This window comes from Procambarus clarkii, chromosome 6 (genome assembly GCF_040958095.1).
Source record: "Procambarus clarkii isolate CNS0578487 chromosome 6, FALCON_Pclarkii_2.0, whole genome shotgun sequence".
Taxonomy (NCBI): Eukaryota; Metazoa; Arthropoda; class Malacostraca; order Decapoda; family Cambaridae; genus Procambarus; species Procambarus clarkii.
Window position 1 is genome coordinate 48642510 of NC_091155.1, and position 24393 is coordinate 48666902.

General features: G+C 43.4%; 1 protein-coding gene across 1 annotated transcript in view; it reads left to right on the forward strand.

Moving 5' to 3' along the window:
- Positions 1-2569, forward strand: part of LOC138356143 (uncharacterized) — a 24507-nt gene extending 21938 nt beyond the window's left edge. Inside the window, exon 3 of the mRNA XM_069311894.1 lies at positions 2131-2569. Coding sequence (XP_069167995.1) covers positions 2131-2569 — 439 coding nt within the window. The remainder of the gene's footprint in view (positions 1-2130) is intronic.
- The last annotated feature ends 21824 nt before the right edge of the window (positions 2570-24393 follow it).

Sequence of the window (24393 nt, forward strand, 5' to 3'; positions counted from 1 at the left end):
TGTGACATTGTCAGACCACGGACGAAAATTGAAACAGGAATTTCCTTAAGTACTTTCGTATATTAATACCTCTTTGACTCCTGAAGATGTATTAATATACGAAAGTACTGAAGGAAATTCCTGTTTCAATTTTCCTCCGTGGTCTGACAATGTCATTTATATATATATATATATATATATATATATATATATATATATATATATATATATATATATATATATATATATATATATATATATATATATATATATATACCTGTCTATGACTCTGTGTCTCTCTGTTTCAATCATTCTTTTGTCTTTTTCTTTGTTCAGTCTTCGACTAAATAAATGGATGAACATCTTGTGAAGATATATGTTTGTTTGGTAATATAAGTGTATATATCTAAATTCCACCCCCCTCTCTCTCTCTCTCCTGGCCTAGTTGGTAAGGCTTCGTGAGAATATTTGTAAATACAGTACGATATTATTAACATACCTGAATGGAAATTTAAGAAAATTTCGACTGATATCAAATAATAACTTCGATTAGGCAGTATTAATGAACGGCCGATTTAGGTTGAGATTGCTGAGTTAGTTTTCACTGAATATATACAAAATATTTGTCATAAACGTTGAAGCAAGTGTATCTATTAATACACAATGCTTCAATAAACAAACATTATCGGTAATAATTATTAATAAATAATTATTAATAAAGCTTGAGCTATACAATACATATATCTCCAAGGGTCACAGCAGGGATTCTTGCACGAATATTTTATATTTCTTATGTTCATCCATACTTAAGAATAATGTTGACAAATTAGCTTCAAAGTCAATTTTACACATTTCGGGAAGAGTGATAGATGTCGCCTCCAAGGATGCTAAGGAGTTCTGTAGCGAAACGCGTTAGGACCATTAAGAATGTTAAATGTACTCCGAATTGCAATTTATGTTTAATTTTCTTCCTCGACGAAAAAACATAAGGAATAGGAATAGGAATGCATGAAAGATTAGCCATAAAATAGGTACAAGAGTCAACCAAACCTCTGGATATATTGTTGTCCCATTTCCTGCGGAAGTGTTTTGTCAAGAAATACGTACAATTTCCAATGCTGACTTGTGCATTGCATAAGGATTCGTGCACAGGTAATCCCTTGGGTGGAAATAGAGATGTTGCACATTGCATGAGGACTGGTTGATGTTTTGGTTGCATGTGTTTCTTAGTCACAGTTGCGTTCATTATTTATGTTTAATTTTCGTTTGTAAAGGACCAACGCCTCACTTGAATCAGAGATTAAATGGAAAACAAAAGAGAAAACGATATATACTAATAACGTTTTAAAAGTAATATCTCGATCATTAACACGACAGCGAAGAGTCGGTTAAACAAATCGGCAATAACAAGCGAATTATCAATGAAACAAAGTGGGAATTTACTTGTATGCACTGTAAGGAGTATGCCACCAAGACGGTATACACAAGGAGCACGAATGGACCGTTTGGCGAACGTCACCTAGCGAGGTGTTGACGGGACCGAGGCGGCCGCGTGACTGAGCCGTGCCTGGGACCCTACACCACCACCTCCACCACCACACAGTTGCCAGCTGCCTCCACCTGACGAAGGTCAACACCCATACACCTTCACAGCCACGTGTGTGTGTGTGTGTGGGTGTAAGGGGAAGGTGTGTGGGTTGACCTATATATGGTTATTAGGGAGTCAAGTTCATGTTCAAGTAGGTTTATTGAGACAAGAAAAAAAAACATCTCAAAGGGATAGAGTAGCTCAGGCTATTTCTATCCCCCCCTCCCCTATAAGGGAGTCATTTGACAGGCGACGCCATTATTTACAAGGCGATGACCAAGAGCTAGACCTCATCCTCCTCGTCCACAGATGGGCAGCAACGTAGGGATAACAATCCTACACAAATTTGTGGATGAGTACGCACATGCATGAAGACACACATATACTCCATTATTCAACTCTTCAGTGATATTTTCTTCTCCACTCCCCCGTTTTCTTTTTACTCGGGTCTGTCATAAAATGGAATTTGTTACAACTGGAGAGTTATAATGAATAATTAGAAGTTCATCTCCTCGAGCGCCTCGGAAGAGAGGACACAGAAGGCGGTCTTTCTTACTCGCCAGACGGCCGCACTCCAGCTCTGAAGCTGTGCTGAGCCACACCACAAGCAACTCTGAAGCTGTGCTGAGCCACACCACAAGCAACTCTGAAGCTGTGCTGAGCCACACCACAAGCAACTCTGAAGCTGTGCTGAGCCACACCACAAGCAACTCTCAAGCTGTGCTGAGCCACACCACAAGCAACTCTGAAGCTGTGCTGAGTCACACCACAAGCAACTCTGAAGCTGTGCTGAGTCACACCACTAGCAACTCTGAAGCTGTGCTGAGCCACACCACAAGCAACTCTGAAGCTGTGCTGAGCCACACCACAAGCAACTCTGAAGCTGTGCTGAACCACACCACAAGCAACTCTGAAGCTGTGCTGAGCCACACCACAAGCAACTCTGAAGCTGTGCTAAGCCACACCACAAGCAACTCCAACTCTGAAGCTGTCTGTGTCTAGTGGGATTAAAGGGCGCGGTTTTCCGTCGACTTTGCTGGGAATAACGAGCCGAGAGGCTTGTGCTGTGAGGACACTGAGCACCTGGTGTAGCACCGACTCATATGGCCACGACCGGGGCTGGACATGATAGTCAGGAGTAATAAAGAAAACGGCAGGATTAACGTGTATAAAAATTATGAAATTAATGATTACAAAATCGGGAAATAGTGAAAGAGAGAGACGTGAAAAATACCTACATAGGACATGAGACAAGGTCGTTGTAGAAGGTGTCTGCTACATAAGAAGCTCCATGAGACCTGTTGTGTTGGAAGGAATATATATATATATATATATATATATATATATATATATATATATATATATATATATATATATATATACAAATAGTACAGGATATCGTGTGTCGATAAGACGCGTGTTCATGATCTGAACTTTCACACGAGGCTGACATGGGGTCCTTCTTGAGGTTATCTTGAGATGATTTCGGAACTTAGCGTCCCCGCGGCCCGGTCCTCGACCAGGCCTCCTTTTTGTTACACACACCCAGGAAGCAGTCCGTAGCAGCTGTCTAACTCCCAGGTACCTATTTACTGCTAGGTGAACAGGGGCATCAAGGTGTAAGGAACTTTTTACCCATTTGACTCCGCCTCTACCGGGAATCGAGCCCGGAACCTCCGAACTACGAATCCGAAGCGCTGTCCACCCAGCTGCCAGGCGCCCTGTGCCCGCCATTATTCATCTTCGCTACATATAAATTATTGGGATTTCCATCGTCTTATGAGGATTTCCATCGTCTTATGAGGATTTCCATCGTCTTATGAGGATTTCTCTATTTTCTTTCGTAATATATTCTTTATTGTGTTCCTATATTGTTTTATTTATTATCCTTCTTTATTTACTTTTTAATTTGTTCGTCTCCTGAGTTCCTTGTGTTGTTATATACGTTTATTGCTTAAACCTAATTATATCTTATCTCTGTTCCTTTCTTGTTAGTTTGAATTTACTTACTGTTCTTTCCTTTATTCCGTTAGTCTGTTTGTCTCTCTCTGGCTCGTTTTATCTCTCTCTCATTCTCTCTCCTCTTTCTCACCTTCTCACTCTCTATTCCTCTCTCACTTTCTCTCACTCTGTCTCTCTGTCTCTCTCTCTCTCTCTCTCTCTCTCTCTCTCTCTCTCTCTCTCTCTCTCTCTCTCTCTCTCTCTCTCTCTGTCTCTCTCTCTCTCTCTCTCTCTCTCTCTCTCTCTCTCTCTCTCTCTCTCTCTCTCTCTCTCTCTCTCTCTCTCTCTCTCTCTCTCTCTCTCTCTCTCTCTCTCTCTCTCTCTCTCTCTCTCTCTCTCTCTCTCTCTCTCTCTCTCTCTCTCTCTCTCTCTCTCTCTCTCTCTCTCTCTCACTCTTCTCTCTCTCTCTCTCTCTCTCTCTCTCTCTCTCTCTCTCTCTCTCTCTCTCTCTCTCTCTCTCTCTCTCTCTTCCCTCTCTCTCTCTCTCTCTCTCTCTCTCTCTCTCCTCTCTCTCTCTCTCTCTCTCTCTCTCTCTCTCTCTCTCTCTCTCTCTCTCTCTCTCTCTCTCTCTCTCTCTCTCTCTCTCTCTCTCTCTCTCTCTCTCTCTCTCTCTCTTCCTCTCTCTCTCTCTCTCTCTCTTCCCTCTCTCTCTCTCTCTCTCTCTTCCCTCTCTCTCTCTCTCCTCTCTCTCTCTCTTCCCTCTCTCTCTCTCTCTCTCTCTTTCCCTCTCTCTCTCTCTCTCTCTCTTCCCTCTCTCTCTCTCTCTCTTCCTCTCTCTCTCTCTCTCTCTCTCTCTCTCTCTCTCTCTCTCTCTCTCTCTCTCTCTCTCTCTCTCTCTCTCTCTCTCTCTCTCTCTCTCTCTCTCTCTCTTTCCCTCTCTCTCTCTCTCTCTCTCTCTCTCTCTCTCTCTCTCTCTCTCTCTCTCTCTCTCTCTCTCTCTCTCTCTCTCTCTCTCTCTCTCTCTCTCTCTCTCTCTCTCTCTCTCTCTCTCTCTCTCATGGAGGACCCAATACTGGAAACTGGAACTCACTGATTGTTGCTCTCTCGTAAACGGCCAGAAGCTATTGTGCTCAGTAGTTTAGTAGTTAGTGTTTAAGGGTAGTAGTTAAAGTGGTTAGTGTTGAAGCCTAGTCGTTTAGTGGTTAGTGCTTGAGGCTAGTAGTTTAGTGGTTAGTGCTTGAGGCTAGTAGTTTAGTGGTTAGTGTTTGAGGCTAGTAGTTTAGTGGTTAGTGCTTGAGGCTAGTAGTTTAGTGGTTAGTGTTTGAGGCTAGTAGTTTAGTAGTTAGTGTTTGAGGCTAGTAGTTTAGTAGTTAGTGTTTGAGGCTAGTAGTTTAGTGGTTAGTGTTTGAGGCTAGTAGTTTAGTGGTTAGTGTTTGAGGCTAGTAGTTTAGTGGTTAGTGTTTGAGGCTAGTAGTTTAGTAGTTAGTGTTTGAGGCTAGTAGTTTAGTAGTTAGTGTTTGAGGCTAGTAGTTTAGTGGTTAGTGTTTGAGGCTAGTAGTTTAGTGGTTAGTGCTTGAGGCTAGTAGTTTAGTAGTTAGTGTTTGAGGCTAGTAGTTTAGTGGTTAGTGTTTGGTCACCAGTAACATGCTGCTTTTGGCTATAGCGGCCAGTATATATGCAACAGGAAGCCGGAAGTGGCAACAACAGGAGGCCAAATACGGCGAGCAGTTGGGAAGGAAAAGTGGCAGAAACAGACGCAGAGTGCCTCTACTAGGGCATTATGAGGGTGCCAACAGCAGGGTTGGCGGCGTGCCAAGAACTGTAAGTGGGGGAGGGGGGGGGGGTAGGGGCATCATTTGGGCGAATGAGAGAGTGTGATAAGGGGTGAGTGAGTGAGAATGGGGAAGAGGGATGAGTGATACACCTTAAATAAGGGAGGATACTGTGGATAAAAGGTGTGAGGATGCTGGGACACGCACGCAGTTGAGGATGCTGGGAGATGGGGCCGTGTGCAGGCTGGGATATACAGGTCCTCTGAACCTCTTCACAGCCAGTAAGAGAATTAGTCAACACAGCTGGCCTGGACGCTAAGAGGAGAGAGAGAGAGAGAGAGAGAGAGAGAGAGAGAGAGAGAGAGAGAGAGAGAGAGAGAGAGAGAGAGAGAGAGAGAGAGAGAGAGAGAGAGAGAGAGAGAGAGAGAGAGAGAGAGAGATTAAGATTGCGTGTATGCGTGTGTCAATGTGTGAATGTTTATTTATTATTTATTATTTGCATTTACTATTCGTGCCTGCAGCAACGAGCTGTTAGCTCTTGGACGCCGACTTTCTAACCGTCACTTGTCTAATGTACTGACTCCCAAAATAGTTTTATTCTTTAATTTCTACTACATATTTCTCATTCACACACACACACACACACACACACACACACACACACACACACATACACACACACACACACACACACACACACACACACACACACACACACACACACACACACACACACACACACACACACACACACACCTGAAGCCCACATAAAAAGAATAACGTCTGCGGCATATGCGAGGCTGGCTAACATCAAAGCAGCTTTCAGGAACCTGTGTAAGGAATCATTCAGAATCTTGTACACCACATATGTAAGACCAATCCTGGAGTATGCGGCCCCAGCATGGAGCCCGTACCTTGTCAAGCACAAGACGAAGCTGGAAAAAGTCCAAAGGTATGCCACTAGACCAGTCCCAGAACTAAGAGGCATGAGTTACGAGGAAAGGCTGCGGAAAATGCACCTTACGACACTGGAAGACAGAAGAGTAAGGGGAGACATGATCACAACCTACAAAATCCTCAGAAGAATCGACCGGGTAAACAAGGATAAACTATTCAACACTGGTGGGACGCGAACAAGGGGACACAGGTGGAAACTGAGTACCCACATGAGCCACAGAGACGTTAGAAGGAACTTTTTCAGTGTCAGAGTAGTTAACGGATGGAATGCACTAGGCAGTGATGTGGTGGAGGCTGACTCCATACACAGTTTTAAGTGTAGATATGATAGAGCCCAGTAGGCTCAGGAATCTATACACCAGTTGATTGACAGTTGAGAGGCGGGACCAAAGAGCCAAAGCTCAACCCCCGCAAGCACATATAGGTGAGTACACACACACACACGCATTATGGTCCCATCGTGGAGGGCCCATCTAAAAAACACATAAGGAAGCTGGAAAAGGTGTAGAAGTTTGAATGGAAACTCGTCCCAGAGCTGCGAGGGATGAGGTACGAAGACAGACTGTAGGAACTAAACCTGACGACGTTAGAAAAGAGGAGGGAGAGGGGGCATATGATATAGACGTATAGAATACTTCATGGGATTGACAACGTGGAAAGAGAGGAAATGTTTACAATGAATAACAATAAAATAGGGGGGAGGGCACGGATGGAAGCTTGAGACTCAGATGTGTTATAGGGTTGTTAGAAAGTTTTCTTTAAGTGTAAAGGTAGTGAGTAAGTGGTATGACCTGAAGGAGCAGGTTGTAGAAGCTAACTCCAATCATAACTTTAAAAGCAGGTATAATAGGGAAATAGGTCAGGAGTCATTGCATTAGACAACCAACGGCAAGAAAAGCTGAGTCCTAGAGCTAGAGCTCGATTCTTCAGGCACAAGTGGGTGAGTACACTCACACACATCTCCAGTATGCAGTCCGAAGCAGCTGACTAATTCCAAGGCACCTATTTACTACTAGGTAAACAGGGGCATCAGTTGAAAGAAACTGCACATTTGTCTCATGCCTCGACTGGAACTTTAACCCGGGCCCTTATGACTACGACTTCAGAGCGCTGTCAATTCGGCTGTGTATATATGCTAGTTAGCATTGTCAATGTGTGGCCACGTCTGTGGTAGAAAATAATGCAAAAACTAAAAAACAAAACAAATCGGCTCTGTGTATTCATCTAGTTGTCTTCACCTAGTTGTGTTTGCGGGGGTTGAGCTTTGCTCTTTCGGCCCGCCTCTCAACTCTCAATCAAATGTTTACTAACTACTTTTTTTCACACCACACACACACACACCCTCAGGGAGCAGCCCGTGACAGCTGACTAACTCCCAGGTATCTATTTACTGCTAGGTAACAGGGGCATTCAGGGTGAAAGAAACTTTGGCATTTGTTTCTGTCTGGTGCGGGAATCGAACCCGCGCCACAGAATTACGAGTCCTGCGCGCTATCCACCAGGCTACTAGGCCCCTTTGTGTGTGTGTGCGCGTGTGCGTGCTTATGTGAAAATGAGTAAAGGCGTGCATTGTGCGTAGAAATATATATAGATTGGATAGCCCACTCTCAAACCCCCCCCCCCCTCTCCGCCGAAAAAAAAAAAAAAATCAAACTATGTTTTTTATCCTGTGAAACACGAAATAAATTACACCACAGGAGAAGGTGGAGGCCGTCCAATAGGAGGAGGCGAGGCGGTGGCGAGTCTTCTTGCCAGATCGGCTGCGAAGATCACGGCGAGCTAGAGACCTCTTTTAGCTCTCGGAGACCCCCGGTAGGTCTTGGAGTTACCAGTTTGGAGGCGTGGCGGCTCTTTATGCGGATTGTATTGGCATTGCAGCTTTTAGTTTTCGAGTTGTGTGTATTTGTGGGGTCGTTATAGAGGTGTGTGTGTGAGAGTTGTGAAGCTATGGCACCTCTCTGTGGTAATGTAATGAGGGATATTATTGGCGATAGGCCTTTACATATATGGATGGATATAGTGTGGTATATACTATAGGGGTTCTGTGGGAAAATGGTTTTGCTCGTGAGGTATTATAGGGAGCAATGACTATTCCCATGTTGTCTGGAAGCCTTTATTTCAAGACTATTCAGTGCCAAAAGGTCATATATTTAAAAATTTTCAGACGATATTGTGATCATTTAATTCAAAATTCCCAGCATGAAGATTATAGAAAAAATCTCATGAACTGTTTCTCATATATATACATACATGTCATTAAACATAACAGCATTGTAGCTATTATTATTTCTCTTTTCGATATTTTCCATTCTATGCAAATATCTTCTACCATCTTGGGTGGGGAGGGGGGGAGGGGTGGGGGGGTGTAGAAACACTAACACCACAATCGACTTGATAATTGTCCAGGACGGACCGAAACGCCGTCGTCTCTTCACTTTCTGGTGTGTGGTTTGGTCAATATTTTTCAACCACGTTATTGTGACTCCTCGTCTGCACACGAAACACTAGATCGCTTAATCTTTCCATTTTTTATTGTCCGACGTTTCGTCAGCAATGTGACATCTTCAAGAGTACACTATGTTGCACAAACCCAAGTATACTTAGCTTACGAGATTGATTGATTGGCATAGATTAAGCCACCCTAAGAGGTGGCACGGGCATGTATAGCCCGTAAGTGGTACAATTTTTTGTTCAGTAATTCTTTTCAGTAAGCTTACAAGATTGATTGATGAAGAGTAAGCCACCCAAAAGGTGGCACGGGCATGAATAGCCCGTAAGTGGTGGCCCTTTTGAGCCATTACCAGTATCAATAGATGATACTGGAGATCTGTGGGGATGATACATGGAGATCTGTGCGGATGATACTGGAGATCTGTGGGGATGATACTGGAGATCTGTAGGGATGATACTGGAGATCTGTGGGATGATACTGGAGATCTGTGGGGATGATACTGGAGATCTAGGGGAGTATAATTACCTGATTAATACTGGTAATGACAGCAATAGGTAGTCGCAGCACAGCACTAGCAACGCCCACAGCAGTTGTAATATGAACAGCAAGAACAAAACACAAAAAGGCAACAATTGCGGAAACAGCAGCACATGACCCACAGTGGTAGCCGCAGCTGGAGCAAGAACAGCAGCTGCACGAGCAGTAAGAACAAGCACAGCAGCTGCACGTGTGTTAAGAACAAGCACAGCAGCTGCACGTGTGTTAAGAACAAGCACAGCAGCTGCACGTGCAGTAGCAACAAGAGCAGCAGTAAGAACAGTAACAGTGTCAGCGAGGCGATACATAACCCACAAGGGCCGTCTTAAAGTAACCAAACAGCCGCCTTCTGAGCACTCCCTCAAAACATAAGGACTGTAGGCTACCTCTCGCTGTGCTCAAATGAGAACTTAATAAACACCTCCAAGGATGCCTAAACAACTAGATTGTAATTCAAGTGTCAGACTGCGAACTGCGGCGACTAACAGCCTAGTTGACTGTTACCAAGCAACCAAGCAGGCCTGGATAGAGACCGTGCCATTAAGGTTACCATTAAGGTAACTTCACGATAATCATTCCAATAAATAATACTGATTTCCAAGCAACTGCTAGTATATTAAAACTGCGAATGATTACTGGGTTGTTGATTGCCATCCTTCGTCTTGGCTTCGTATTGCAATCTCTACAAGACTCCAGACTTCACTTTAAAGGAGGCGTAGATGAATGATAGAATGTTGACCAGACCACACACTAGAAGTTGAAGGGACGACGACGTTTCGGTCCGTCCTGGACCATTCTCAAGTCGATTGTGATGAGGACAGGTAGGGACAGGCAATAAATAGGCAAGAGAGAGATGAGGAGGAAAGTAAGGTGTAGGGGATAGTAGTAATAATGAGAACTGCAGAAGGCCTATTGGCCCATACGAGGCAGCTCCTATTATAACTACCGAAGGAGATAGTAATAGGAATAAGAAGAGGATAGCAAGGGAGCGTAGGAGAAGACAATGCACAGAAAAAGTGGAGAAGAGAGAAAGAAAAGGAAAGAGAAAAAGAAAAAGAAAGATAAATGGAAGGGGTAAGCTTATGTTAAGTCTCGTTTGTTAGAAAGATTAGAGCATTTGAGTATATACTGTTAAAGGGAAGAGTCCACAGCAACAAAGCCAGGACTCAAGTTCATGTTGGGTACAATGTGTATAAGAGCCGATTCTACAAGACGGCGTCTGTGTAGAGTAGAGGCAGGAAAGATTATTTTGGAGGAAGACCAATCAGTGGGATGATTAGAATCCCTCACATGGCAGAAGAGAGCATTGTTAGTGTCTGCAGACTTAACACTTCTCTTGTGTTCTTTAAGTCTGTCATTCAGTGTACGGCCAGTTTCGCCAAAGTATTGGAGAGGACAAGATGAACAGGAAATAGAGTAGACACCAGCAGCGTTAGAAGCAGGAGGAGCAGTGTGAACTAGATTACTACGAAGTGTGTTAGTTTGTCGAAAGGCGAGTTTAATGTCAAGAGGACGAAAGGTATTGGTAAAAGTTTTGAGTTCAGATATGAAGGGAAGGCATAGTACAGTGCTACTAGTGTTGGAAGCAGGTTTAGGATGAAAGAAATTTCGTTTAGCTTGAGAGTAGGCACAGTTGATGAAATACAAAGGATAACCAAGGCGAGAGAATGATTTGTAGATAAAGGCAATTTCAGAATCAAGAAACTGATGGTCGCTGATGCGTAGAGCGCGGAGGAAGAGAGAGACGAGGACACTTTTCTTAACAGAAGGACGATGGTAGGAAAAGAAGTGAATATACATGCCACTATGCATGGGTTTACGGTAGACAGAGAAAGAGAACCCAGACACAGAGTTGTGAACATGAACATCAAGAAAAGGAAGGAGGGAATTAGATTCCCACTCAACTTTGAAATGGATAGAAGGAGCCAGATTGTTAAGAGAGGCGAGGAAAGGCTGGAAAAGATTAAGGTCATGAGGCCATAAAGCAAAAAGTCATCAACATAGCGAAGCCAGAGAGAGGGACGAGTATCAATAGAAGGAAGAAGAACAGTTTCGAAGTATTCCATGTAGAAATTAGCAAGAACAGGGGAGAGAGGGGAACCCATAGCGACACCGAAAGTTTGAGTGTAATATTTACCGTTGAAAGAGAAAGAGTTACATTCAACACAGAGTCTGATGAGATCGAGGAAAACGTCAGTGGGAAGAGGGAGAGGAAGGAGGCCCTCTGACGCCTTCTGTCTAAGGAAAGAGAGAACGTCATCGAGCGGAACATTAGTGAACAGAGAGTCGACATCAAGACTAAGCATCTTACAAGAGGGTTGCAGGCGCAGTCTTTCTATGAAGTCCTGAGAGTGACGAAGGTGGGCAGGGGAAAAAGTGCCAAGGTAAGGTGTCAGGGTTTTAGCGAGCCAGGAGGCAAGAGGATAGCTGACAGAGCCCCGTGAAGAAATGATAGGACGAAGAGGAACACCAGGTTTATGAGTCTTAGGAAGACCATATAAATATGGAAGAGAAGGGCAGATGACACGGAAACGTTTAATGAGATCAAAGTCAGGAGGGCAAAGACTAGAGAGCTGTCTTAGTTTGCGGTTAAAGGAAGTTTTGAGGCGATCCAAAGGGTTAGAATTGAATTTAAATTGAAATAAGTTTATTGAGGTAAAATACACGCAAAGGGATGAGGTAGCTCAAGCTATTCTCACCCCGTTCAGTACAACGTGTTAGTACATACATAGACACACATCACAAACAATAAACCTGTTACCAAACATTCTGAGAGATAAACATGTACATTTCCTCCTTCACAAGTTGTATGGTATCAGACGTACACACAAATACTTTTATGACCTAGTTATACTGTATAGACAATTTGCAAGAGACATGCAGATAATTCAACAAAATATTACAGTCTTGGTGCAAAATTCTTATATCTCTCAAGAATATCATCAACCTTTCCACTGTGACACATCCAGGCAATTTGCTCAGGAACAGTCCTTATCTCAGTGTTTCTATATACATTAATCAACGGACAATCAAGAACATAATGGGCAAGGGTGTGAGACCTTAACATACCACATAGTTTACACTTCGTGTCATTATCATGAACACCTATCCCATATTCTCAGTAATATTTGTACCCAAGCCTGAGCCGCATGTACACAGAGTCACTCCAAGCATTTCTCCTTTTACCATAAGTGAAATGGGTGTTTTGACTCACATACATGTAGTGTTGCATGGTTAGACTTCTCTCATACATTATCCCTCTCCTCTCCACTCCTGCCTGTGCCTGAATATTTCTGATTTTGCTTCTTATTTGTCTCATTGTGAATTCACATTCAATGTCAACTTGTGGTTTTGATGTGGCTCGTTTGGCCAAGTCATCCGCCACCTCGTTGAGCACTATTCCAACATGAGATGGAATCCACATGAATTTCACACTATGACCTTTCAGCTGTATCTCAGTTATTCTTCTCTTACAATCCTCAACTATAGACATGAAGACTGGGTTTCGACTGTTTAAGGACTCCAGTGCTCCTCGGCTATCGACAAATACAAAAACATTTTTGTCGTCATGACGTACTTCCTCCAAACATGCCAGAATGGCCTGCAGTTCAGCTTGTGTGGATGATATATAATTACTAAGCCGGAGTTCAATTATCCTGTCCACAGTCCCAAACTCCGTATATTCCCTTATTAGGACACCACACCCTGCCCTGCCATCCTCCGCCACCGACTCGTCGCAACATACATGTAAACTGTTGCCTCTTGGTAACCGAGATATCATGCTTCTATACAAACACCGTAATTGTCCCGGTTCATGATGAATCTTTTTCACCTTGAGGGGTACAATTTCGACGTCTATTTTCTGTACTTTCCAGGGAGCAGACATATTACACTGTCGAGAGGGTTTACAGCAGTCAAGTACATCGTATTCCCTGAGGTCATGAGCTAAACCCCTCGTATAGCGTGCCTCCCTCAGTTTCCTGGAAGTGTGTACGTCACTCAAGCAGGTCTGAACGCTCTCAAACAGCTTATCCCCTCCTTTTCTCCGCAGGAAACGAATAGCTACTCTAGTGTTAATGTCACGGACTCTATCACACACACTCTGTAAATTTAATTCCATTCTCATTATTTCAATCATTGCATTTCTTTGACATCCAAGAATAATCCTCATAGCCTCGTTCTGTATCAGCTCTATTTTTTTAATTCTGCCTTGACCTGTGTAAGACAAAACGGGTGCTGCGTAGTCTATCAGGGACCGAACAGTGCTTATGTATAACATCCGTAAGATAGGTACTCCAACACCTTTACCAGAAAAAGCCAGTGCTTTTAGAGGATGCAGACGGACTTTACATAAGGTGCTGATATGATTTATTTCAGCATTTTTACTCTCACATGTGTATCCAACATACATGCCCAGATACTTGTACTTCTGAACACGGCTCAGTTCCACACCATTTAGAGTAAGTGTTAAATTTCTTCGTTTCCTATGCTCATATTTGGTTTTATCTGCATTTATGACTAAGGGGACATCTATGCTCAAATCCAAAAAATTTCGAAAATTTACTAAAAATTCTGAAAAATACTACAACGTTCTGGTAACACTGTGGTGCAAACCGTTTTATGTTATCTTGAAAAATAACGTAATTAGAGTCAAATTTCCCGCTGCAACTTTCGTGAATCCGGTTCTCGCGGCCTGGGTGCGCCATGGGGTGTTGTGTCTTACGTTGTAGAAGTCTAATATTTCGTAATAGCGTGGAAAATAACGTGTTATGCATAAAACGAATATAAACTCACTCATTGGCAACAGTCTCGTGTGAGAGAGGGGTGGGCTTGCTGGCTAAGTCAGTCACTCTTTGTGTCCCTCAGCTGGTGGACCTATCATGGACACGCTCTCACAATTTGTGCTATTTTTACTGCAAAATGACGTACAAAACGAAGATGAGGAAAACTATGAAAGCTGAAAGCATGCTAGCTGCCCGTAGATGCAGCCCGCTGCCCCCCCCCCCCACAATCCCACCCTCTGCCACCGCACATTTTCCACCTTCTACTCCAGGTCTTGCACCTGCTACTCCAAATCTAACTGGACTGGTACTTGAACAAAAAGGACAAGGATATGCAGAGACCAACGAGACGCACAACCAAACCAAGAAAGGCCCCTGAGGGGGCTGACCCCCAGCTATGGCGCAGGTGCCTACTAGTGCCACTCCAGTGCCACCTTGAGGACCCATATTTCTGACCAATTATATTAGGTTAGTGTGTTTTAGTGTTATATTGTGATATTACTTCATAAATATTTGTACATATAAAACTGGTGGCAAATATATATATATATATTTTTTTTTTTTTTATCAGGCGATCTGCATGGAACTTGCACACCTTACTGAATCTAAGCCTATCTACAAGCGTGCAAATTTTGAATGATATTGGTCAACATCAACCTCAGCTAAAGGTGGCTGAACTTTAACCTCCGTTTGTGCAGGTAAATATTTTACAATTTTATCTGATTTCACAGACTTTATTTATTATTCAATTTACATGAAACTTGCAAATTATATGTAGAGTTTATGCCTCTAAAACTTTCCTTTCTACGTAGATTTATTGATTTTATAAATATTTATAAATATCATATTGTTGCATAGAATTTTTGGGAAATTTACAAAATCTGTATTATTGCACTAAATACATCTGGGATAAAAATCCACCAGACAAATCTTTATTATATAGTAAGGTCATAGCTAAGTGTCATAGAACTGATTTCGGTTCACAATTGTGGGCTGTGAAATGATTTGAACATTGTTAAAAAATTGTCTAAAAATTTTTTTTAATTTTTTTCTCCCTCTCTATTTAGGCTGCGATGCTGAAACTTGGCCCAGTTGCAGCACCTTTCACATGTATCAGGATAATAAATTTTCAATGCCCTACAACAACTTTTAAATTTTCGTATAGTAGACCCCTAAGCCTAACTTGTGACAGGTTGTACCAAGTATGTTAAGAGCAGTTTGAATTTTGTTCCCGGAAGTGCCTTGTATAAGAATGTCATCAGCATATATGATCGTCGTGACCCCTGGAGGATACATCTCTGATGCTAATCTGTTCATTAATACATTGAATAAGGTGGGACTTAATACCCCCCCTTGTGGGGTACCTAACTGAAACCTCCGTTCCTCAGACATGTATCCCTACCTGATAATACACCTGACCTTTTCTGCCTTGTAGATAATCCCCTATCCAGTGTAGCAATCTCCCTGTTATTCCCAGATTGGCTAATTCGTATAAGATTACTTCCCCATTGGCTTTATCAAATGCTCCTTGTAGATCAACAAAAACTCTACAATTGTCATCCATATTAGACAAACACTTTAAGAGACAATCCGCAGTACTTTTGCCTTTGATAAAACCAAAGAGATTACTGGACATGTTATCACCTACAAGGTAGAGTAGCCTATTTAACAAAATCCTTTCCATCATTTTACAAAAGCAGGATATTAAGGAGACAGGTCTGTAGCCTCCGTTTGACTTAGGGATAGGAATGATGACAGCCTCTTTCCATTTTCTTGGTAACTTTCCCTCTCTATAACTCATATTAAACAAATCAAGTAAGGGACTAGGTTTCATACCGGCTAAATAATTAAGAATGTCATACGTTACTCCATCTTTCCCGGGAGCAGTAGAGCTGCCACTTTTTTATAGCATCCAGTAGCTCATCGTGAGTTATCTCAGTGCACGCTATAGATCTTGTATTTAAGGCACATAAAGTTACTCCATTTCTAATATTTTCCCATGATTCAATGGTGACTCTCGTGTCTGCAGGTAAGGACTCCATACCAGCAGCACTTGCCCATTTATCTACTAACTCATTGGCAACCTTCCCTGGATCTGAGTGAGCAATGAATTTGGTCTTACAACCCCTGACTTTATTTACTGCTCTCCATATGTCTTTAAGGTTCTTAGTATTACCAATGGACTGAGCAAAGTCTTGCCAGTATCTGTCCCGCGTCTCCTTCCTCACCTGACTGCATTCCCTAGCCACTTCCAACATTGTATTTTTCTCTTCATCCCTCATTCCATTTTTTAACCATTCTTTATGTGCACTCCGTAGCATTCTCTCCCACCCCTTGACTTGCTGATCATTGGAATATTTAAATTTCTTAGGTCCGTACGTCTTGCTTCCCCTGCCCCCGTTATTTTCCCTCTGTACTAATTTCTCTATGTTCTCGACCATGTCCTCGTAAAAACTATCAACGCAGAGCGGCGTGTATTGTTGATACCAATCTCCCATATTTTGAATAAAATAATTTTTCATATCTTTGTTAATATTTAGCCTTTTCCTTTGAAAGTGGACTTTTTTTTTACCCCAGTGGTAATTCAATGTTCAAGGCAAAGTGGTCACTAAGTAGTTCCCGAACAACCCGAGCCTCCCCCATAATCCCCTGAGAGTTTCAAATGCAGGCATAGTCAAGCCGTCCTCCCCTGATGTGAGTTGGTTCATTGTTTCCCAATAGACAGGTATCTGGATGATCTTGTAGAAACTGTAACCACTTGACTCCATTAGTATTAATGCTACCCACTGTCCCAAGGCTTGTGTGCCAAGCATTAAGGTCCCCAATGACCAGTGAAGGATCAGTATAAATGCAGTCAGGTAGATAGTTAGCGTCGAAGCAGTTCCTGGATACATACAAATTAACTACAATAAATTCCCCTTCCCTTAATGATAATTTAACACAGATACTCTCTATACCTTGCGTTTTTGATGGCGGTTCTACTAACTCTGCTGGTATGGAGTTCTTTACATAAATCGACGTGCCTCTGATGTTATTTGCGGCGAAGAGGTGAAACCCTTTATAGCCATTTAATTTCAATAAGCCTTCATTCCTATCCCCTGTCTCCTGGAGAGCTACAACATCACTATCATTTCCCATCACATAACAATGAACATCTGTAACCCTGTTTCTTAAACCATTAACATTCCATGACAACACTTTCAGTCTAGGGTGATCCATTATTAATCAATTCACTGCCTAAGTCATCGCCAATAAATTCACTAAATGATAGCCATACCTTGTGTAACATCTCCCACCTCCTCCCAAGTTCACCAGTAAAAGCGACATTGTGATTCTCAAGAGATTTTTTCAGCCCTGTGACGTCCATTATTGGCCCAAATGATTCCTTCATTTTATGTGTAATTATAGGGTTCTTCCTTTCACTACGACTACCATCATTCACACACACTTCACTTTCCTTCATTTCATCACTCAATATTTCATTATTGCCCTCAACCACTATATCCTGATTTTCCTTCACAATTTTGTGAATTTCCTTGACCTCCTGAACGTTTAATTTCGCCTCGATGGACTCGATTCTCTGTCCAAGATTTCGGAGGAACTCACCAACTTTTCTTAGTTCAGCCCACACCTCCTTGACCATATTATTATGACCCTCTTTCTGAGCCACAGTAGCCACTTCACTCACCGTTACAAGTCAGAGGAGCATAAGTGCGAGAATCAGAGAGCAAGACATCTGCTTTTCGGAGGTAGTCCTCACAGTCAAGGACAACCACCGAATTGCCTTTGTCGGAAGGAAGGCATGCCCGCCTTCTTCTTCAAGAACTTATTCATGCCACCTCCTTGCAAGTTGACGAGGCTTTTCTTGCTTTTCGTCAACAGCAACGCTTTCTGTCTCTCTCTCTCTCTCTCTCTCAATTTCTAAATGGTTTTAACACAGGAGTGTAAGAGGTTGCAAGACGACATTGATAAACTTCAGGGATGGTTCCGTAAATGGCTATTCCACTAGAGGACGTAAAAGGGAACTTGAGGCGCAGATAAGTCAATAGTATCTAAACAGATAGGGGATAGTATCTTTTTGTTTTGTTAATTTAACAGTAATGAACAAAAGTTAACATTAGGGCTAGCACAGTAATTTGGACGGTACGCGGTACCGTCCAATTAATTTGCACGGTAATTAATTTAAACAGCTGCTGGACGTGGCAACAAGAAACTTTCTAAGCCAGCACATCAAAGAACCAACAAGAATGAGAGGAGAAGATGAACCAGCAATGCTTGATTTGATATTTACCCTAAATGAGTGGGATATAAGAGAAGTTAAGATGGAAATGCCCTTGGGAATGAGTGACCACAGTGTATTGAACTTTGAGTACCTGGTAGAGCTAGAACTTATCTCTCCCAAAAAAGAACTAGGAATCAAAAGGCTGGCATACCGAAAGGGAAATTATGAACAGATGAGAAGTTTCCTAAGTGTACCTAAGTACTGTGTCCTAAGTACCTTGGGACACAGACCTCAGAGATAAGTCCGTACAGGGTATGATGGACTATGTTACCCAAAAGTGTCAGGAGGCAATAAACAGGTTCATCCCGGCCCAAAGGGAAAAATCCGAGTAGCAACAGAAGAATCCATGGTATAATAGGGCATGTATGGAAGCGAAGAAACTGAACAAAAGGGCGTGGAGGAACTTCCGGAATAACAGAACACCAGAAAGCAGAAAGAGATACCAGAGAACCAGGAATGAGTACGTCAGGGTGAGAAGAGAAGCAGAGAAAGGTTTTGAAAATGATATAGAAAACAAAGCCAAGACCGAACCAAAGCTACTCCACAGTCACATCAGAAGGAAAACAACAGTGAAAGAACAGGTATTGAAACTTCGAACAGGCGAGGACAGGTATACAGAGAATGACAGAGAGGTATGTGAAGAACTCAACAAGAGGTTCCAAGAGGTCTTCACAATAGAACAAGGTGAGGTCACTGTGCTAGGAGAAAGGGAGGTAAACCAGGTGGCCTTGGAAGAGTTCGAAATTACGAGAGAGGAGGTCAAGAGACACCTGCTGGATCTGGATGTTAGAATGGCTGTTGGTCCAGATGGGATCTCACCATGGATACTAAAAGAGTGTGCAGAGGCACTTTGCTTGCCACTCTCCATAGTGTATAGTAAGTCACTGGAGACGGGAGACCTACCAGAAATATGGAAGACGGCGAATGTGGTCCCAATATACAAAAATGGCGACAGGCAAGAGGCACTTAACTACAGGCCAGTGTCCTTGACTTGTATACCATGCAAGGTGATGGAGAAGATCGTGAGAAAAAACCTGGTATCACATCTGGAGAGAAGGGACTTCGTGACAAATTGCCAACATGGGTTCGGGGAGGGTAAATCTTGCCTTAGAGGCTTGATAGAATTCTACGATCAGGGGATAAAGATTAAGCAAGAAAGAGAGGGCTGGGCGGACTGCATTTTCTTGGATTGTCGGAAAGCCTTTGACACAGTACCGCATAGGAGGCTGGTACATAAGCTGGAGAGACAGGCAGGTGTAGCTGGTAAGGTGCTCCAGTGGATAAGGGAGTATCTAAACAATAGGAAGCAGAGAGTTACGGTGAGGGGTGAGACCTCCGATTGGCGTGAAGTCACCAGTGGAGTCCCACAGGGCTCTGTACTCAGTCCTATCTTGTTTCTGATATATGTAAATGATCTCCCAGAGGGTATCGATTCATTTCTCTCAATGTTTGCAGACGATGCTTAAATTATGAGAAGGATTAAAACAGAAGAGGACTGTATACAAGGTATCATCTGGGAGAGGAAGTTCTTCAGGAGTCAGAGAAGGAACAAGACTTGGGGGTTGATATCACGCCAGACCTGTCTTCTGCAGCACATATCAAGCGGATAACATCAGCGGCATATGCCAAGCTGGCCAACATACGAACGGCATTCAGAAACTTGTGTAAAGAATATTTCAGAACTTTGTATACCACATATGTCAGGCCAATCCTGGAGTATGCAGCCCCAGCATGGAGTCCATATCTAGTCAAGGATACGACTAAACTGGAAAAGGTTCAAAGGTTTGCCACCAGACTAGTACCAGAGCTGAGAGGTATGAGCTACGAGGAGAGACTACGGGAATTAAACCTCACTTCGCTGGAAGACAGAAGAGTTAGGGGGGGACATGATCACCACATTCAAGATTCTGAAGGGAATTTATAGGGTAGATAAAGACAGTCTATTTAACACAAGGGGAACACGTACAAGGGGACACAGGTGGAAACTGAGTGCCCAAATGAGCCACAGAGATATTAGAAAGAACTTTTTTAGTGTCAGAGTGGTGGACAAATGGAATGCATTAGGAAGAGATGTGGTGGAGGCTGACTCCATACACAGTTTCAAGTGTAGATGTGATAGAGCCCGATAGGCTCAGGAATCTGTACACCTGTTGATTGACGGTTGAGAGGCGGGACGAAGGAGCCAGAGCTCAACTCCCGCAAACACAACTAGGTGAGTACAACTAGGTGAGTACACACACAACAACACACACACACACACACACACAACAACACATACACACACACACACACACACACACACACACACACACACACACACACACACACACACACACACACACACACACACACACACACACACACACACACACACACACACAATGAGTCTTTAATGAGTCACTTATGTCAGGAGAATTGCCCAGTTGCTGGAAGAAGGCAAATGTCGTGCCGATCTTCAAGAAAGGAGATAGGGAGGAGGCACTTAACTACAGACCTGTATCACTGACAAGCATCCCCTGTAAAATACTGGAAAGAATAATTAGGCTACGACTGGTTGCACACCTGGAGAACATTAGGTTTGTGAACAAAAATCAACATGGGTTCTGGACAGGGAAATCGTGCCTAACAAACCTTCTGGAATTCTATGATAAAATAACGAGGATAAGACAGGACAGAGATGGTTGGGCAGACTGCATATTTCTGGACTGCCAAAAAGCCTTTGATACAGTACCGCACATGAGACTGCTGTTCAAACTCGAGAGGCAGGCGGGGGTGGGGGGAAAGGTCCTAGAATGGATAAGGAACTACCTAACAGGAAGGAGCCAAAGAGTTACGGTAAGGGGCGAGAAGTCGGACTGGCGAACAGTAACAAGTGGAGTACCACAAGGATCGGTGCTGGGACCAATTCTATTTCTTGTATATGTTAACGACATGTTTACAGGCGTAGAGTCCTACATGTCGATGTTTGCGGATGATGCAAAGTTGATGAGAAGAGTTGTGACAGATGAGGATTGCAGGATCCTCCAAGAGGACCTGAACAGATTGCAGAGATGGTCAGAGAAATGGCTACTAGAATTCAACACGAGCAAATGTAAAGTTATGGAAATGGGACTAGGAGATAGGAGACCAAAGGGACAGTACACAATGAAGGGGAACAGCCTACCTGTAACGACGCGTGAAAGAGACCTGGGGGTGGACGTAACACCTAATCTATCTCCTGAGGCACATATTAATAGGATAACGACAGCAGCGTACTCTACACTGGCAAAAGTTAGAACATCATTCAGAAACCTAAGTAAGGAGGCATTTAGGGCGCTTTACACTGCCTACGTAAGGCCAGTCTTAGAGTATGCCGCCTCATCATGGAGTCCCCATCTGAAGAAGCATATAATGAAACTGGAAAAGGTTCAGAGGTTTGCAACGAGACTCGTCCCAGAGCTACGAGGGATGGGGTATGAAGAGCGCCTGAGGGAACTGTGCCTTACGACACTAGAAAGAAGAAGGGAGAGGGGGGACATGATAGGAACGTATAAGATACTCAGAGGAATTGACAGAGTGGACATAGACGAAATGTTCACACGGAATAGTAACAGAACGAGAGGACATGGATGGAAGCTTGAAACTCAGATGAGTCACAGAGATGTAAGGAAGTTTTCTTTTAGCGTGAGAGTAGTGGGGAAATGGAATGCACTTCAGGAACAGGTTGTGGAAGCAAATACTATTCATAATTTTAAAACCAGGTATGATAGGGAAATGGGACAGGAGTCATTGCTGTAAACAACCGATGCTCGAAAGGCGGGATCCAAGAGTCAATGCTCGATCCTGCAAGCACATATAGGTGAGTACATATAGGTGAGTACACACACACACACACAACACACACACACAACACACACACACACACACACACACACACACACACACACACACACACACACACACACACACACACACACACACACACACACACACACACACACACACACACACACACACACACACACACATACATAGAGGACTGTTTGAGGCTTCAAGAAGACCTAGACAAACTGAAGGAATGGTCGAACAAATGGTTGTTAGAGTTTAACCCAACCAAATGTAATGTAATGAAGATAAGTGTAGGGAGCAGGAGGCCATATACAAGGTATCATCTGGGAGAGGAAATTCTTCAGGAGTCAGAGAAAGAAAAAGACTTGGGAGTTGATATCACGCCAGACCTGTCTCCTGCAGCCCATAGTAGTAGTATTAGGCGTCCATCAGTCTCAGGAGACTATGGAGTTGCGCTCTGGTTGTCGGTCTGGAGTGGCCTCTCCAGGGCGCAAAGCCAGGGTAGGTTGATTCGGGGACCTTATCCCTGCAGCCCATATCAAGAGGATAACATCAGCGCCATATGTCAGGCTGACCAACATACGAACGGCATTCAGAAACTTGTGTAAAAAATCATTCAGAACCTTGTATACCACATATGTCAGGCCAATCCTGGAGTATGCAGCCACAGCATGGAGTCCATATCTAGTCAAGGATAAGACTAAACTGAAAAAGGTTCAAAGGTTTGCCACCAGACTAGTACCCGAGCTGAGAGGTAAGAGCTACGAGGAGAGACTACGGGAATTAAACCTCACTTCGCTGGAAGACAGAAGAGTTAGGGGGGACATGATCACCACATTCAAGATTCAGAAGGGAATTGATAGGGTAGATAAAGACAGGCTATTTAACACAAGGGGCACACGCACATGGGGACACAGGTGGAAACTGAGCGCCCAAATGAGCCACAGAGATATTAGAAAGAACTTTTTTAGTGTCAGAGTGGTTGACAAATGGAATGCATTAGGAAGTGATGTGGTGGAGGCTGACTCCATACACAGTTTCAAGTGTAGATATGATAGAGCCCAATAGGCTCAGGAATCTGTACACCTGTTGATTGACGGTTGAGAAGTGGGACCAAAGAGCCAGAGCTCAACCCCCGCCAACACAACTAGGTGAGTACACCTTCACCTCCCTAATCCAGCAATCAAGTAAACAAGGAAATATTGGCGTCTCCCGATAAAAGCTGCCGGCCAAAGACTATCCAAGCTTCCAGGCCTCGTAAACCCTGACAAAGGTACCACTAAAACTTACCTATTCGGAGCGAAGAGGCAAAAATTCGTGCTTTCGTGCGAACAGCGATAAAACTCCGATTATGATTAGCGATGATACGAAATTTTACACCCAAGAGGCATTGCAGATACGGAAAGAGACGCGTGGAATAATATTTTGAGAGGAATTTGACTTTGTTAGTGTGCATGTGTTTGTTCTTCTAAGTACTATGTGTGTGTGTGTGTGTGTGTGTGTGTGTGTGTGTGTGTGTGTGTGTGTGTGTGTGTGTGTGTGTGTGTGTGTGTGTGTGTGTGTGTGTGTGTGTGTGTGTGTGTGTGTGTGTGTGTGTGTGTGTGTACTATTTGTGTCTACAGAATCGAGCAATTAGTTCATGAACCAGGCCTTTCTAACTAAGCAGTTTTTCCTCTGTTATATCTACTACATATATTTCTAACACACGCACCCATTCCCAGGAAAAAGCCCGTAGCACCTGCCTAACTTCCAGGTACCTATTTACTGTTAGGTGTGTAACACTGTAAGGTGTTTGGTTTAGTTGTATTTAAAATACATAGAGATACATGAGTCACAGACAATGATTTGACAGGCGCCATTCTTGTGGCCTGAATCTCTCACCTCTAAGAGTTAATGACCACCAAGTGACCTGAGGTCAGATCATGCGAACTTCACCTTGCTTCTGCTAATCTTATAATTGGAGCCTGGTAGCCTTCAAACATGCCGACGTTTAAGGAGTGGCTTGGTAGAGTGCCTGAGGCTATCTACTTGTGGGCGGAGTTAGTTACTAGGTTCCCCAATATATACTCGGAGAGCTATCGATTCGAGAGCAATAACGAGACAGAGAAGAACAGCAGCCAGCAGAGGAGAGAAGACGGCCTAGCAGGGAGGCTGTCGGCCGGCAGGGCGGGACAGTCTCTGTCAACTACAGACCACCCCCCCCCCCTCTCAATCCAGCTGTAGGCAGACACTTGGTGAGTTGAACATTAAGGGGACTTGGTCGTGTTTGCATATGT